The 14877-nt window shown below is 46.9% G+C and overlaps 1 protein-coding gene across 1 annotated transcript in view; it reads left to right on the top strand.

Annotated features, from left to right (window-relative positions):
- LOC122559237 (collagen alpha-1(VII) chain-like) overlaps positions 1–14877 on the top strand; it is a 262907-nt gene that overhangs the window by 209830 nt on the left and 38200 nt on the right. The window contains exons 78-82 of the mRNA XM_043708618.1: positions 3289–3324; positions 6209–6268; positions 8426–8470; positions 10922–10957; positions 13191–13226. Coding sequence (XP_043564553.1) covers positions 3289–3324; positions 6209–6268; positions 8426–8470; positions 10922–10957; positions 13191–13226 — 213 coding nt within the window. The remainder of the gene's footprint in view (positions 1–3288; positions 3325–6208; positions 6269–8425; positions 8471–10921; positions 10958–13190; positions 13227–14877) is intronic.

Raw genomic sequence — 14877 nt, 5'->3', positions numbered from 1 at the left:
GGTGGAGGCTGGTACAATTGCAACATTTAAGAGGCATTTGGATGGGTATATGAATAGGAAGGGTTTGGAGGGATATGGGCCGGGTGCTGGCAGGTGGGACTAGATTGGGTTGGGATATCTGGTCGGCATGGACGAGTTGGACCGAAGGATCTGTTTCCATGCTGTACATCTCTATGACTCTATGTATAGTTTAGGTGAATTAGCCATGTTAAATTGCCCTTAGTGTTCTGGGATGTGTAGGTTAGGTGTATTAGTCGAGGTAAATGTAGAGGAATAAGATTGGGGAATGGGTCTGGATGGATGCTTATCAGAGGGTCAGTGTGAACTTGTTGGGCCAAATGGCCTGTTTCCATTCTATGATTCTAGGGATTATGTGATTCTACCCAGAGGGCAGTATGGGTGAGACCACCATACTGTAGGGCAATGAATGGCAGTGGGCATTTGTGTTTCACTCAAGTGTCTTCTGCTTTAATGGCATCAAAGAATTCTGAGGCAAAAGGTAATTTCTGCAGCGAAGCTGCAGAGCCGACACGTGTTCATCAGGGAAGATGGGAGTGACTGCCCTTGACATCAAGGCTAGATGGGACATCAAGGAGTCTGAACTAAACTGGAGTCAAGGCCAATAGGGGGAAACCTCTCCATTGGTTGGAATCATATCTGGAAAATAGATTTTCACAGCACCTTCCCAACTCACCACCACTTCCATATAGGGCAGCAGATGCATGGGAACACCACCCCCTGCAAGTTCCCATCCAAGCCACCCACCATCCTGACTTGGAAATATATCACCGTTCTTTCTCTGTTGCTGCGCCAAAATGCTGGAATTCCCTCCCTAAGGGCATTGTGGGTCTACCTACAGCACATGATCTGCCGCGGTTCAAGAAGGCAGCTCACCCCCACCTTCTCAAGGGGCAACTAGGGATGGGCAATAACTGCTAGCCCAGCCTGAGACATCGATGTCCCATGAGTGAATAAAGGCAAGGGTTTCCTTCCAAGAGCTGTCCCAATAGCTCATAGACCATGCATTGTCAAAAAGTGGGGTGCTGGAAAAGCACAGCAGGTCAGGCAGCACCGGAGGGACAGGGGAGTCAACGTTTCGGGCATAAGCTTATATCTGAAACGTTTGACTCTCTTGCTCCTCGGATGCTGCCTGACCTGCTGTGCTTTTCCAGCACCACACTCTCGACTCTGATCTCCAGCATCTGCAGTGCTCACTTTCTCCTTGTAGACCATGCACTCAGCTGCAAAGCCACGGTGACATCTGTGAAATGGCAGATGGAAGTGGTTTATATTGGCGGGAAAAAAAATTCTTCTCTCTCCTTTGCCTGTATTTAACCCTCCCAGCTCCTTGTTGGTAACTGATGTTTGACGGGGTCAAGGCCAGAGTGGTGCTGGAAAAGCACAGCAGGTCAGGCAGCATCCGAGAAGCAGGAAAATCGACGTTTCGGGCAGGTGAAGGGCTTTTGCACGAAACGTCAATTTTCCTGCTCCTTGGATACTGCCTGACCTGCTGTGCTTTTTCAGCACCACTATAAACTTGATTCTGATCTCCAGCATCTGCAGCCCTCAGTTTCACCTAACTGATGTTTGACACTCAAGCAACTGTAGAGAATTACCAACCCTTCTCCAACATGAAGTCACTGTCTCAACCTGGCATCAGTGAGGTGTGTCAGCATTTGCAATTAGTTAGGGCACATTAACACCACCAAATCCAGCTTCTCCCTGCAGTGCCACACAACACAAAACCCTCCGTTGCTGCCTGCCACCAGGAGTCATGCGATGACACGGCTGTGAGATTAGCAACTCGTGGTTCTTCGTCATTAATCCCCAGGAACAAGGCCTGAGGGAGTAAGGAGCCTGAACATGTGGTCAAGGGATTAGCTTTGTTTGCCACAAAGTGGCTCACGTGCTGACCCCTGCAACTGAAACGGGGTTTGAGCTCTGGATAGTGAAGGTGGGGTGAGGGGTGGGGTGCGTGGTGAGTGTTCTCATAGGTCCCATTATCCAACCACACTCTCACAAGTCTCCTTCTTCCCCATCTTCCCAACTAACCCCACTCCTGGGGCCTTCTCCCCATTCCCCCTTTCCTAGGATTCCCTCTGCTGGGTGCCAATACCTCCCACCCAACTCGATCTCAAGACCCCATCTCTAGGTCTCAAATATTCCCTGCGATCCCATTGACCTCCACCTCCACGCCCCAAACCACCCTCCCACCTCCAGGTCCCATTACCCCTCTTCTGGGTCCCAACAACACCTTCCCTACCCCAGAGTCCCATTACCCCTTCACTGGGTCCCAGTACACCCCTCCTCACTTTACCAGATCTCCCTCCCCAACCCCCCTCTCCTTTCAGATCAAGGACCCTGACCCATGTTCTACCAGGAGCATCGAGATGCCCCTGTGCATGTTCACATCTACCACAGCTGCTGCTGCATTGAGGGTGAGGGCTGGCTGGGTTGTGGTTTAATGAGGTGATAATGACATGGTGACGTACATTAGGATCTAACAGTGACGTGCAGGAGACTGTGAAGAGAGGCTGGTGCAGTCTATACGTGTGAAAGGTTAATATTTTCCAGTCTGGAGCAGGCAGAACTTGAACCCAGGCCTTCTAATTCGGAGCGAGGGGAAAGTGTGTGAGAGAGAGGAGTATTACAGTGTACAGAAAGAGCTTGCAGACAGGTGTCACTCTCGGACTAAGGGCAAAACTGGCAGACACGACCATCAGAGACAGGGATAGCCATCTCTCCAACGTGTCAAATGGAACTGTGAGTCACACACCTCTTGACAACAAGATGTTCTGAAAGCGTGAAGCCTAAATCATTGAAGAATCAAAAAACCGAAACTGGTTGGAAAGCCTCAGCAGATCTGACAGCGTCTCTGGAGGGAAACATCTTGGGTGTTATTCTGAAGAAGAGCTATACTGGACCCGAAACATCGACTCTGTTTCACTCTCCACAGATGCTGCCAGACCTAGCGGGTTTATCCAGCAATTTCTCTTCTTCATTCAGAATTCCAGCATCCACAGTTCCTGATTTTTTTGTCCAGTTGAAGAATCCTTCTTGGTTCAGTTTGATTTTGTGAATGACATATGGGAGGGAGAGGATAGGTGTCAAGAGAAACTCTGAGGGACAGTGACTGGCACGGTTTGAGGTTGGGTGGGGGGGTGCGGTGTATTTTTTTGATCTGAGCAAGTCCTGTGTGAAGAGTAGCACCTGGATTGGAATTAAAGGGAAATAACTCAAAGCAGACTTCATGGAAGTTCTTGTTTCAATATGTGTTTTTCCTTTCAGTCAATCACAGGATTGCCTGGAGTCAAAGGAGACAAGGTAAGGATACTGAAGGCATACAGCAGAAAAGATTGCTTTCAACAAATAATTGTGTAGAAATTCCAGCACAGTATTATGCCCTTTGGCCCTGTGTCTGCTCCAAGTCTACATTGGAACAGAGGCAAAGAGATTACAGCACAGGAAAAGGCCCTTCGGCCCATTGAGTCTGTGCCAGTCGAAAATAATCACCTCACTATTCGAGTCCCATTTTCCAGCATTTGTGTACTTGGCATTGCAAGTACACATCTAAATACTTCCTTGATGTGATGAAGGTTCCTACCTCTCCCACCCTTACAGGCAGGGAGTTCCAGATTCCCACCATCCCGGGTGAAAAAGAATTCCTTGCATCCCTTAAGTCTATGCGCCCCCCCCCCAGCCCTGGTCATTGGTCCCTCCATCAAGGGAAGAGTTTCTTGCTGTCTATCCTGCCTATGCCCCTCAACTCGTCCATGTACCCTCTTACTCTCCTCTGCTCTAAGAAAAACAGCCTTGGCCTGTCCAGCCTCTCTTCCTAACTGAAACTCTCCAGCCCGGGCAACATCCTGATAAATTTCCTCTCCAGTGCAGTCACACCCCTCCTGTAATATGGATTCCAGGACTGCACACAGTACTCTAACTGCAGCCGAACCAACGTTTTATGCAGTTCCAGTGTAACCTCCCTACTTTTAAACTCTGTGCCTTGTCAAATAAAGGCAAGTGTCTCATACCCTCCTGAACCACTTTATCCCCTGATCATAGAGACCTTGGTTGTGCATGTTCGAGGGTCCCCTTAAGGAATGTTGATCCCACGTTTATCCAGATTTTAATTTGTCACCGATCAGCCCATCTGACCAGTCTATATTCTCCTGTAATCTGAGTCTATCTTCACAATTTACCATCTCACCGATTTTTGTATCTTCTGCAACCCTCCATAGGCCGTTCAGCCTTTCAAGCTTGCTGCACCAGTTGATAAGATAATGGCCAATCTTGTGAAGTCAACTCCACGGTCCAGTCCTGAAACCCCACCACCACCACCACCACAATAATCCTTGACTCCCTTGTCTATCAAAAGCCTCAGCCCTCAGTAAATGCCGTGACCAGCCTCCACAGCTTTTTGGGAAAAAATAATTCCACCGTCTAACTCCCTGAGGAAAGTCTTCCTCGGTATGAAGCAGGGGACCAGTTATTCCGAAACTGTGTTCCCTAGTTTTCACTGGATGGGTGCAGCTCCAACAATACTCAAGAAGCTCGACACCACCCAGGGCAAAGCAGCCCGTTTGATTGGCACCACATCCGCACCCTTTGCCACCACCACCAAGGCACAGTGGCAGCAGTGTGTATCATTTACGTGATGCACTGCAACAACTCACCAAGGATCCTTAGGCAGCACCTTCCAAACCCTGAAACCCCTACCATCTAGAAGGACAAGGACAGTAGAAGACAGCCCTAGGATTGGCTGACCTTCAGTTTGTTACAGATTTGGGGGAAAACCATAGCCATTCAGAGACGGCAAACGGAATCATCTCTCTCCCTTTCCTTTGTGGTGAGCAAAAGACAAAACAAAACTAAGCACCTTGGGAGAAAAAATTCCAATGTGAGAAAGAACCTTGGTCCATCAATTATCAAATTGAGCTATAAATATCACTACAGATACCAGCATTTTATCATTGCTAAAATCAAAGGCATTTTGAGAGATGCTTAATCTACCTTTATGATGTAGAATTTTGTTTCCCCTGTCTACATCTTTCTCATCCAGAATATATGTATCAAGCTGTCTGTTTTATTCATGAATGTTTATGTGTTTTCGTACATTTTGACTTTCAAAGGGGAATAGTTTAAGTTGCATAATCGTAGATTAGTAATTCCTTTCTCTACCATTCATTGAAGAATGTGTGTTTTCAACAAATAGAGCTCATTTCCTGATAATGACAAAAACAGCTCTGAATTAAAGGTACCAGATTCTCATTAAGCAAGGTACAGCTGGAAATGGTTTAACCTGTGGGTCAGCACCACCTCAGATGAGGAATAATTTTGTGAAAGTGAGACCTCCATGGTAACCTTAGCTGCTGTAGGGACTGAACCCACACTCTTAGTATCACTATTCATCACAAAGCAGCTGTCCAAAAGACCGTAAGACGTAGGAGCAGAAGTTAGGCCATTCAGCCCATCGAGTCTGCTCTGCCATTCAATCACGGCTGATAAGTTTCTCAATCCCATTCTCCTGCTTTCTCCCCATAACCCTTGGTCCCCTTGACAATCAAGAACCCATCTACCTCAGTCTTAAATATACTCGATGACCTGGCCTCCACAGCCTTCTGTGGCAGTGAATTCCATAGATTCTCCACTCTCTGGCTGAAGAAGTTTCTCCTTATCTCTGTTTTGACAGGTCTCCCCTTTAATCTAAGGCTGTGTCCTCGGGTCCCAGTCTCTCCTACCTTCCCAACATCTACTCTGTCCAGGCTATTCAGTATTCTGGATGTTTCAATTAGATCCCCCCTTATCCTTCAAAACTCTATTGAGTATAGACCCAGAGTCCTCATATGTTCCTTAAACGCTAGTACTGTTGTCCTGCATAGAGGTCTACAAACCAAATTGATCATGTTGGTGGTTGAAATTGGATCGCTACACAGTTAATTAATCTGAGCTCAATTATTAGTACAGTTTCCCCATTTACATCGTAACAATATGAATGCCAGTGTCCTGATGATGCAAGAAAACATTGCAACGTCATAACACAGATCTCTCGTGGAAGGCAGAGAGGAGAATAAGTTGATCTTTTATGACATTAAACCCCAAATAACTGCAAAATGGAATCAAAGTGTGTGATGCTGACTTTGATTTGGGTCAGGGGTTTTAATCAGAGAAAGGAAGCGTTGCCTCACTGTGTGCTGTACCTTTTTCTCAGGGAGAGTCTGGATTGACATTGCCCGGAGGCACAGGGCAGAGAGGACTCAAAGGAGACGCGGTAAGTTGGTGTTTCCCCTTCACTGAGCACAATGCTGTTCTGTGCTGAGAAACTAGCTAGAATACAGCTCCCTCAGAGACACTATGAAGGTAGAGTAGTGACTGTGTCTCTGGAGTCGGGACAACTTCGGAGAATATCTTCAAAAATGTATTGTTTCATAGGCGGTGGGCATCGTTTGCATGGGCATCCTTTGTTGCCTCATTGACATTGACATTGACCTTGAACTAAACAGTTTTCTGAGCCATTTCAGAAGGCAGTTCAGAACCAACCCCATTGGTGTGGGCCTGGAGCCACATGTAGACCAGAGCAGGTAAGGACAACAGAGTTCCTCTGCTGGACATTAGTGAACCAGATGGTTTTTTACAACAATTCACTGCAGGCTAGGTGAGTTGAATGGGCCGAATGGCCTCTTTCTGCAATGTTGGGATTCTATAACTCAGGTGAGGCATTAGCTTTGCACTTTATGGGAGTAAGGCCTACAAAAGACCTCCAAGAAGGTAGGCATCCCATCACCAAGTCACCTTTTATTTACACGTGCACAGTACATGGACTATGACTAGCTCATCCAAAGTCAGTCCCTAGAATGAGGAGGCTTTGGCACTCCTGTTTATATCTGTGAGCCAAGGCTCCCTGATTGTCCCCTAGTTAACAACCCCAATCAGGGATCTCCTACTCAATGGATTCGGCCTGGCCCGCGTTCCAATCACTACAGCTGAAAATGGAGCTCTCCCTTATTGTCCCAGTAACACCACCTCGCACTCCAATGTAACTTCTGCCTCGTTGATATAATTCAATGAACTACATCCTGTTTAAGACAAGGGTTCCTTCTCATTAGATTGCCGTGTGGATTTCCTCTCGAGAACTTAAAACCAAGTGGGTCATATGGATTCTGACCAGGGACGAGGACGGTGACAGCAAATATACGATTGTGACTCCAAATCCACGACAATGTGGTGGACTCTTAACCTCCCTCTGAGATGGCAAGATATCCATTTCAAGGGCAGTTACTGAAGGGCATCTTGCCAGAGACCCATGATAGAATGGGTAAAAGTATAAGGCCGGATGTCAGTAGTCGAGCGGTTTTGTTTTATTCAATCAAGGGCTGTGGCTGGGCCACCGTTTATTGCCCATCCATCATTACCCTTGTTAGGTGAACAAGACCCAACAATTGAAAGGCCCTGTTGTTCCTCAGTCCTTCCAGATTTCTTTTGAAGTCAACAGGCTCCCATCTTTACAAACTGACCCTCTCGCTACACCATCCTGTGGTAGGGTCTTCAGCCACCCTTTGATCACATCCTTGTCATTAGCATAAGTCACACACATGCCACCCCCACCCACCAGAGCTTTGTCGATATGATGCCTGGGAAATAAAGTGGCCAGCAAGGATTTCAATCCAACTGGCCTTGGATCAAGGTCAGACACTTTCCAATTGGTCATTTCTAATGATTAAGCAGACGGGCGGCACGGTGGCACAGCGGTTAGCACTGCTGCCTCACAGCGCTAGAGACCTGGGTTCAATTCCCGCCTCAGGCGACCTCTGTGTGGAGTTTGCACATTCTCCCTGTGTCTGCATGGGTTTCCTCCGGGTGCTCCGGTTTCCTCCCACAGTCCAAAGATGTGCAGGTGTGATGAATTGGCCATGGGAAATTGTCTACAGTGTTCAGGGATGTGTAGACTAGGTGGGTTAACCATGGGAAATGAGGGGTTACAGGGGTAGGGTAGGAGGGGAGGATCTTTGGAGGATCAGTGCAGATTTAACGGGCCAAATGATCTTGTTGTGCTCTGTAAGGGTTGTGGTCAAAATGAGGGTGGAATTTTATGATCTTTATTCAGGAGTCAGCTTGTAGATATTTTCCGAATTCAGAGATGTTATTTCACTCCTGTGGGGCAGGTGAGACTTGAACATAGTGTCTCTACCTCTGGGCCAGGATACCTATCAGTATAGCACAAGAGCCTTTAGGATGTTAGCCTGGGTTACCAGCCCTGTGAATTTATCACGATACCACCACCTTCAGCATGGGGATTTCCATTACAGCTCCATCGCTGACGTGTCGCATGAAGGTACAGTGCAGGCTCAGGGATTGTGGTTCAAACGCTGCAGGAAGGGAGCGGCGTGTTAAAAGGGATGACCGTGTTTTTTATTTATCTTGCCCACAGGGTATGAAAGGAGACAAAGGCATGGACGGTGCGAAAGGAGAGAAGGTATGGAGGCCAAGGCGAGAATCTACGATGCACTGGATCAGTTTGTAAACACTTTGCAAGAATGCAAAACCTCACAATCCCAAATTTGCACAACAATGGGAGTAGGCCATTCAGCCCCTCTGCCCCACCATTCAGTACGATCATGCAATCTCAGTATCCCATTCCTGGCCTCTCCCCTTGATCCCTTTAGCTCCAAAGGCCACTTCCAACCCCCTCTTAAATGTATCTAATGAACTGGCCCCAATGGCTTCCTGTGGGAAAGAATTCCACAGGTTCACAACTCTCTGAGTGAAGAAATTCTTCCTCATCTCAGTCCTGAATGACTTCCCTACCTCTTATTCCTCGACTGTGACCCCTCATCTAGCCTGCCCAGTCCCATCAGGATTGTGTCACGTTTCTATGAGATCGCCCCCTCGTTCTTGTAAATTCCAATGAGAACTTTCTCGAATTCCTCCTTGAAAACATTCAATGTTTTGGCCACAAATGCGGAGAATTCCACTGGCTCCCTACACCCTGAGCGAAGAAGTTTCTCCTTATCACAGTCCGAAACGGCCGACCCGTTTTCCTCGTTCTGGTAAACAAACGTCTGAGAGAAAACTTCGGACATAATTTTCCATTCGGTCACCTTCTCAATAAGAAAACCAGCAGCACTCTGTGCTGAAGGTCATTGATCAGGAGGGAGCTGTGTTTGACTCTGGCTAATCAGTGCAAAACGGACAGGAAAATATTAAGTGGAAAGCGCTGGAGAAACTCAGCAGGTTTGGCAGCATCCGTGGAGAGAGAAACAAAGCTAATGTTGTGAGTCTTTTGAGTTCAAGGATCATACCGGCATCAAACCCTGTTCCTATGCACAGATGCTTCCAGACCCTGCTAAGTTCTCAGATTTTAATAAAATGGTCAGGCTTGGATTTGAGAGCTAATTTCATGACTAGCCTCTGTTTTGCTCATCTGTTGGAATTAGATGGAAGGAAAATTGAATATTGTGGATTGAACAGAGTTCCACATGATCAGCTGACTGCACACCCCATTAAACACCATCTTGGAGTGGCACCCGAATCTTTCCATCCTGTTCCTGATGTTCCGGATCCAGATTCCTGATGAAGGGCTTTTGTCCGAAATGTTGATTTTCCTGCCTGACCTGCTGTGCTTTTCTAATCTTGACTCTTTCCATCTTGTTCTGACCCTTTATTTGTACCTCACCCCTCTGACCCTGTCAATTTTGCACCAGGCAAGTCGCAACTTTAGTCGATTTTTGTCTTCATCAGCAACTAACGAGGGCGTTCCTGGCAAGTAGCCAGCCGCTCATACTGCTCATGATTTTCTTGGTTTGTCAGTGTTGATTTAGCATCAATGAGTTGCCTGGCCGGATGGGAATGGGGCGAGAGCTGGGGGTATGACTACGTCCCCATGGGCAAAGCTGAGAATTGCCCCAAACTGTTTAGAAGCCACTCCAGCGTCAGTCCCTTTTCACCGGAACCCCCGCCCACCCACCCAAACCACTGCCTGGGAGAAGGCTTGGGTGGGGGACGGGTGGCTGGTTAGCTCAGTTGGCTGGAGAGCTGCTATGCTGTGCAGAGTGATGCCAATACCATGGGTTTAATTCCTGATACTGACTGAGGTCACTATGAGAGACAATTTTCCCAACCTCCCCCCTCACCAGAGGCGTGGTGACCCTCAGGTTAAACCACCACTAGTCCCCCTCTCACTCCTTGTGGTTCATTTAGAAGGTGACAACTTTACCTTCACACCTGCTTGGTGGTCCAGTTGCTTTCTTGTGAAATACCACAGAGTTGTTTGGTTGGCTCTGAGCAGCTAATGGGTGGCAGGTGGCACAGTGGTTAGCACTACTGCCCCACAGCGCCAGGGTCCCGGATTCAATTCCAGCCTCAGGCTACTGTCTGTGTGGAGTTTGCACATTCTCCCCGTGTCTGTGTGGGTCTCCTCTGGGTGCTCTGGTTTTCTCCCACAGTCCAAAGATATGCAAATTTGGTGAACTGGCCACATTGAAATGTACAGCCTAGATGGATTAGCCGTGAGTTACAGGGATTAAGTGGGAGGGTGAGCCTGGGAAGGATGTCCCTTTGAGGGTTGATGGGCCAAATGGCCTGCTTTGACACTGTAGGGATTCTAATGTGTGCTCTCGGAGACGGTAAGGACTACAGATGTTGGAATCCAGAGTCAACAGATGTGGTGCTGGAAGAGCACAGCAGGTCAGACAGCATCTGAGGGGCAGGAAAGTCAACGTTTCGGGCCAAAACCCTTTGACAGGAGCTGCAAAGGTTTCAGCCTGAATCCTGCTCCTCAGATACTGTCTGTCCTGCTGTGCTTCTCCAGCTCCACATCCATTGTCGCTGTTGTGCTCTGAGTTGAACTAAGTAAAGAATTTCATTTGTTTGCCCACTTTGGCTGGTGATTTTGCTCACTGTTTAAACTTGTTTTGTCTTATTCTAGGGTTCACAGGGTGAGCCAGGAGAACCAGGGCAAGATGTAAGTATATTCCACGTCTTTCTATCTCGAGTGGAATTAATATTTGACGATAAGTAGGCAGGAGCAGGAACTGATCCTTTTATTGATAAGTAAGAGACCCAATTTGTTGCAGAACTCTTAACATTCTAGAGCGAGGTGGTAATTGAGATGATCCATGGTCTGGTGTGACATATTCTAATACTCGGGGGCATCCCTTTAAAGGTGAGGGGGGAAAATTCAAAGATATAAGGGGCAAGTTTTTGACACCGAGAGTGGTAGGGGTCTGGAACGCACTGCCAGAGTGGTGGTGGAGGCAGATACGATAGTGGTGTTTAAGAGACTTTAGGTAAGCACATGGATATGCAAGGAATGGAGGGATATGGACCAAGGGCAGGCAGAAGGGATTAGGTTAATTTGGCGCCATGTTCCGCACAACATTATGGGCCGAAGGGCCTGTTCCTATGCAGTACTGTCATAGAGATGTACAGCATGGAAACAGACCCATCAGTCCAACTGGTCCGCGCAGACCAGATATCCTAAATTAATCCAGTCCCATTTGCCAGCACTTGGCCCATATCCCTCAAAACCCTTCCTATTCATATACCCATCCAGATGCCTTTTAAATGTTGTAATTGTACCAGCCTCCACCACTTCCTCTGGCAGCTCATTCCATTCACGCACCACCCTCTGTCTGAAAATGTTTCCCCTTAGATCCGTTTAAAATTTTTCCCCTCACCCTAAATCTATGCTCTCAAGTTCTGGATTCTCCCACCCCACGGAAAAGACCATGTCTATATACCTTATTAATGCCCCTCATGATTTTAGAAACCTCTATAATGTCACCCCTCAGCCTCTAATGCTCCAGAGAAAACAGCCTCAGCCTGTTCAGCCTCTCTCTGTAGCTCAAATCCTCTAACCCTGGCAATATCCTTGTAAATCTTTTCTGAATCTTTTCAAGTTTTGCAACATCCTTCCTGGAGGGAGACCAGGATTGCACGCAATATTTCAACAGTGGCCTAACCAATGCCCTGTGTAACCGCAACATGGCCTCCCAACTCCTTTACTCAATGCCCTGACCAATAAAGGAAAGCATACCAAACGCCTTCTTCACTATCCTATCTACCTGCGACTCCATTTTCAAGGAGCTATGAACCTGCACTCCAAGGTCTCTTTGTTCAGCAACACTCCCCAGGATCTTACAACTCTGTGTATAAATCCTGTCCTTATTTGTCTTTCCAAAATGCAGCACCTCGCATTTATCTAAATTAAACTCCATCTGCCACTCCTCAGCCCATTGGCCCATCTGATCAAGATCCTGTTGTACTCTGAGGTAACCTCCTTCGCTGTCTGCTACACCTCCAATTTTGGTGTCATCTGAAAACCTGCTAACTATATACCTCCTACGTTCATATCTAACTTATTTATATAATTGACGGAAAGCAGTGGACCCAGCTATAGAAAATAAGTTGTCAAAAACAGTGCTGACTTCAGTAGGAGTTATGGTACATTAACAGCTCAGCTGTCTTGCATCTGATCAGAATGTAGTGGATTCACAATTATCTCTGGAGATTTCAGAAAGATCTAGAAGGAAACATGTTGCTAAAAACAGACACTTTTCCCTGAAGCTTTGTGCTCACCACTGGAGGGCAAAATCAACATTTGTTCTGTATGGAAATCGAAAGAACTGTGGATGCTGTCAATCAGAAACGAAAGCAGAAGTTGCTGGAAAAGCTCAGCAAGTCTGGCAGTATCTGTGAAGAGAAATCAGAATTAACGTTTCGAGTCTGGTGTTCTGAGGAAGGATCACTGGACCCAAACCATTAACTCTGATTTCTTCTCACAGATGCTGGCAGACCTGCTGAGCTTTTCCAGTAACTTCTGTCTTTGTTCTGTGTGACTATACACACATTATATTCAGTGTAAAGATTGCTTTCGCCCTTTCTTGGTATTCTTGCAAAATGTCCTGATGAATGCAAGACCAAAACCTTCGGCAAAATGTCATTTTTCGTCAATATTAAAGCCCTGTCCGACCAATCAACGATTTGGAAATCCACTGCATAGGACAGACAGAAACTTTGGAAAGGAATTAGAATCGGAATTTGGTTTATTGCCACATGTACTCAAATGTGAAAAGTTTACAAAGTTGCCACTGACCATGCCGTCCTAGGTACAAAATCTTATGAATAAATGAGAAAAATAAAATAGTAAAACCTACTGTTTTTAATATATTTTAATATTAATTGTTTTAATGCAGGGTTTGAGAGGGTTGCCTGGAGTTAAAGGAGATAAGGTGAGTGGTTGTTGTCTTTTCGTAGTTATATCAGAATCACAAGGAGCCGATACATCTCCTGACCAATATTGATTCTTCAATCAACTTCACTAAAAGCAGATTATCTACAGTATTGTCACATTCCTGTTTCGGGGGAGCTTACTGCATTCACATGACTGCTGCACGTTTTGAGATTACAACAACACTTCCTTTCTAAATGTGCTTCATTGGTTAGAAAACACTTGGGAAGATGATAAAACATGCAGTTGTAATGCCAGTGTTTCTTTACTGCGGAGAGATCAGATTCAAAGAACGAAGTATGGTTGATTGGACTTTCTTAACAATAACATAAATGTATTGAAATGGAATGTTTTGCCTTAGCTACATATAAGGAATAGGAGCAGGAGAAGGCCATTCAGCCCCTCCAGCCTGCTCCACCATGCAATATGATCATGGCTAATCTCCTCTCCACTTGCCTGCCCATTCTCCATAACCCTTCAACCCATTCCCAATTAAAAATCTCTCTATCTCCTCCTTAGATTTACGCAATGTCCCGGCATCCACCCCCATGCAGGGGAGTGAATCCCACAGATCCACCACCCTTGGAGAGAAGTAATTTCTCCTCATCTCGGTTTTCAATCTGCTACCCCCTCGTCCTAAAAATGTCACCTCTGAGTTGATGAATGCGGGGGACAACTCCGTCACCAAGGCATGTACTGGGGAAGGAGGTCATCCTGAACAGAAGGGCGGGAAAAGAGCAGCCATTCTGCCAGCAGTGTCCTATCCTACCACGATGCAGAATTGACACCACCCCCTTACCCATGACAATGCCAACACCCAGGTAGCCCACTCGGCCCCTCCAGCCTGCTGTGCCATTCACTAAGATCATAGGCTATCTGATTGTGGCCACATTTCCCCCACCTTTGAACCCTCGACACTTTTGTAGTTGCAAAGAATTTCCCACTTTCCCTCCGGAGAGGCAAAGAACAGAAGGAGAACACCACTTTGCGTCTGCCTGGGACCTTCCTGTCTAGACCTAAAGATGGTTGAGCAAGTTCCAGGGCATCCTGTTGACTACTAGCATTGGCTGCAATTAACCCTGACCTCGATATCGCCAGGATAATAGAATCCCTACAATGTGGGAGTAGGCCTATCGAGTCCATTCCAGCCTTCCAAAGAGCATCCCATCCAGACACACCCCTCTACAGGGCAATTTCTCATGGCCAAACAAGCAAACCTGCACATATTAGGACTGCGGGAGGAAACTAGAGCATCTGGAGGAAACCCGCACAGACGTGGGGAGAATATGCAAGCTCCACACAGACAGTCGCCTGAGGTTGGAATTGAACCCGGGTCCCTGGCGCTGTGAAGTGGCAGTGCTAACCACTGTGCCACCGTGTACCTGCTCCTCATTGTTTCCATCTCGGAGCAAACCTCACAGTAAACCTAAACACTTCAGTGAACCATTCCATATTAAAGACTCTGTGAAGAGAAACACTTCCTTCGTGCAAACTGACAACTTAGGAACGGGAGTAGACCATTCCACCTCTCAAACCGCTCTGCTGTTCAATGAGATCAGATCTCATCTGGTTTTACACAAATCCACATTCCCCCGTACCCCGATAACCCCAAACCCACATTCCCCCGTACCCCCATATCCCCTGAATCCACA

The sequence above is a fragment of the Chiloscyllium plagiosum genome, chromosome 18, assembly GCF_004010195.1.
Source record: "Chiloscyllium plagiosum isolate BGI_BamShark_2017 chromosome 18, ASM401019v2, whole genome shotgun sequence".
In the NCBI taxonomy this organism is placed as follows: Eukaryota; Metazoa; Chordata; class Chondrichthyes; order Orectolobiformes; family Hemiscylliidae; genus Chiloscyllium; species Chiloscyllium plagiosum.
This window is presented reverse-complemented; position numbering and strand designations above follow the sequence as displayed.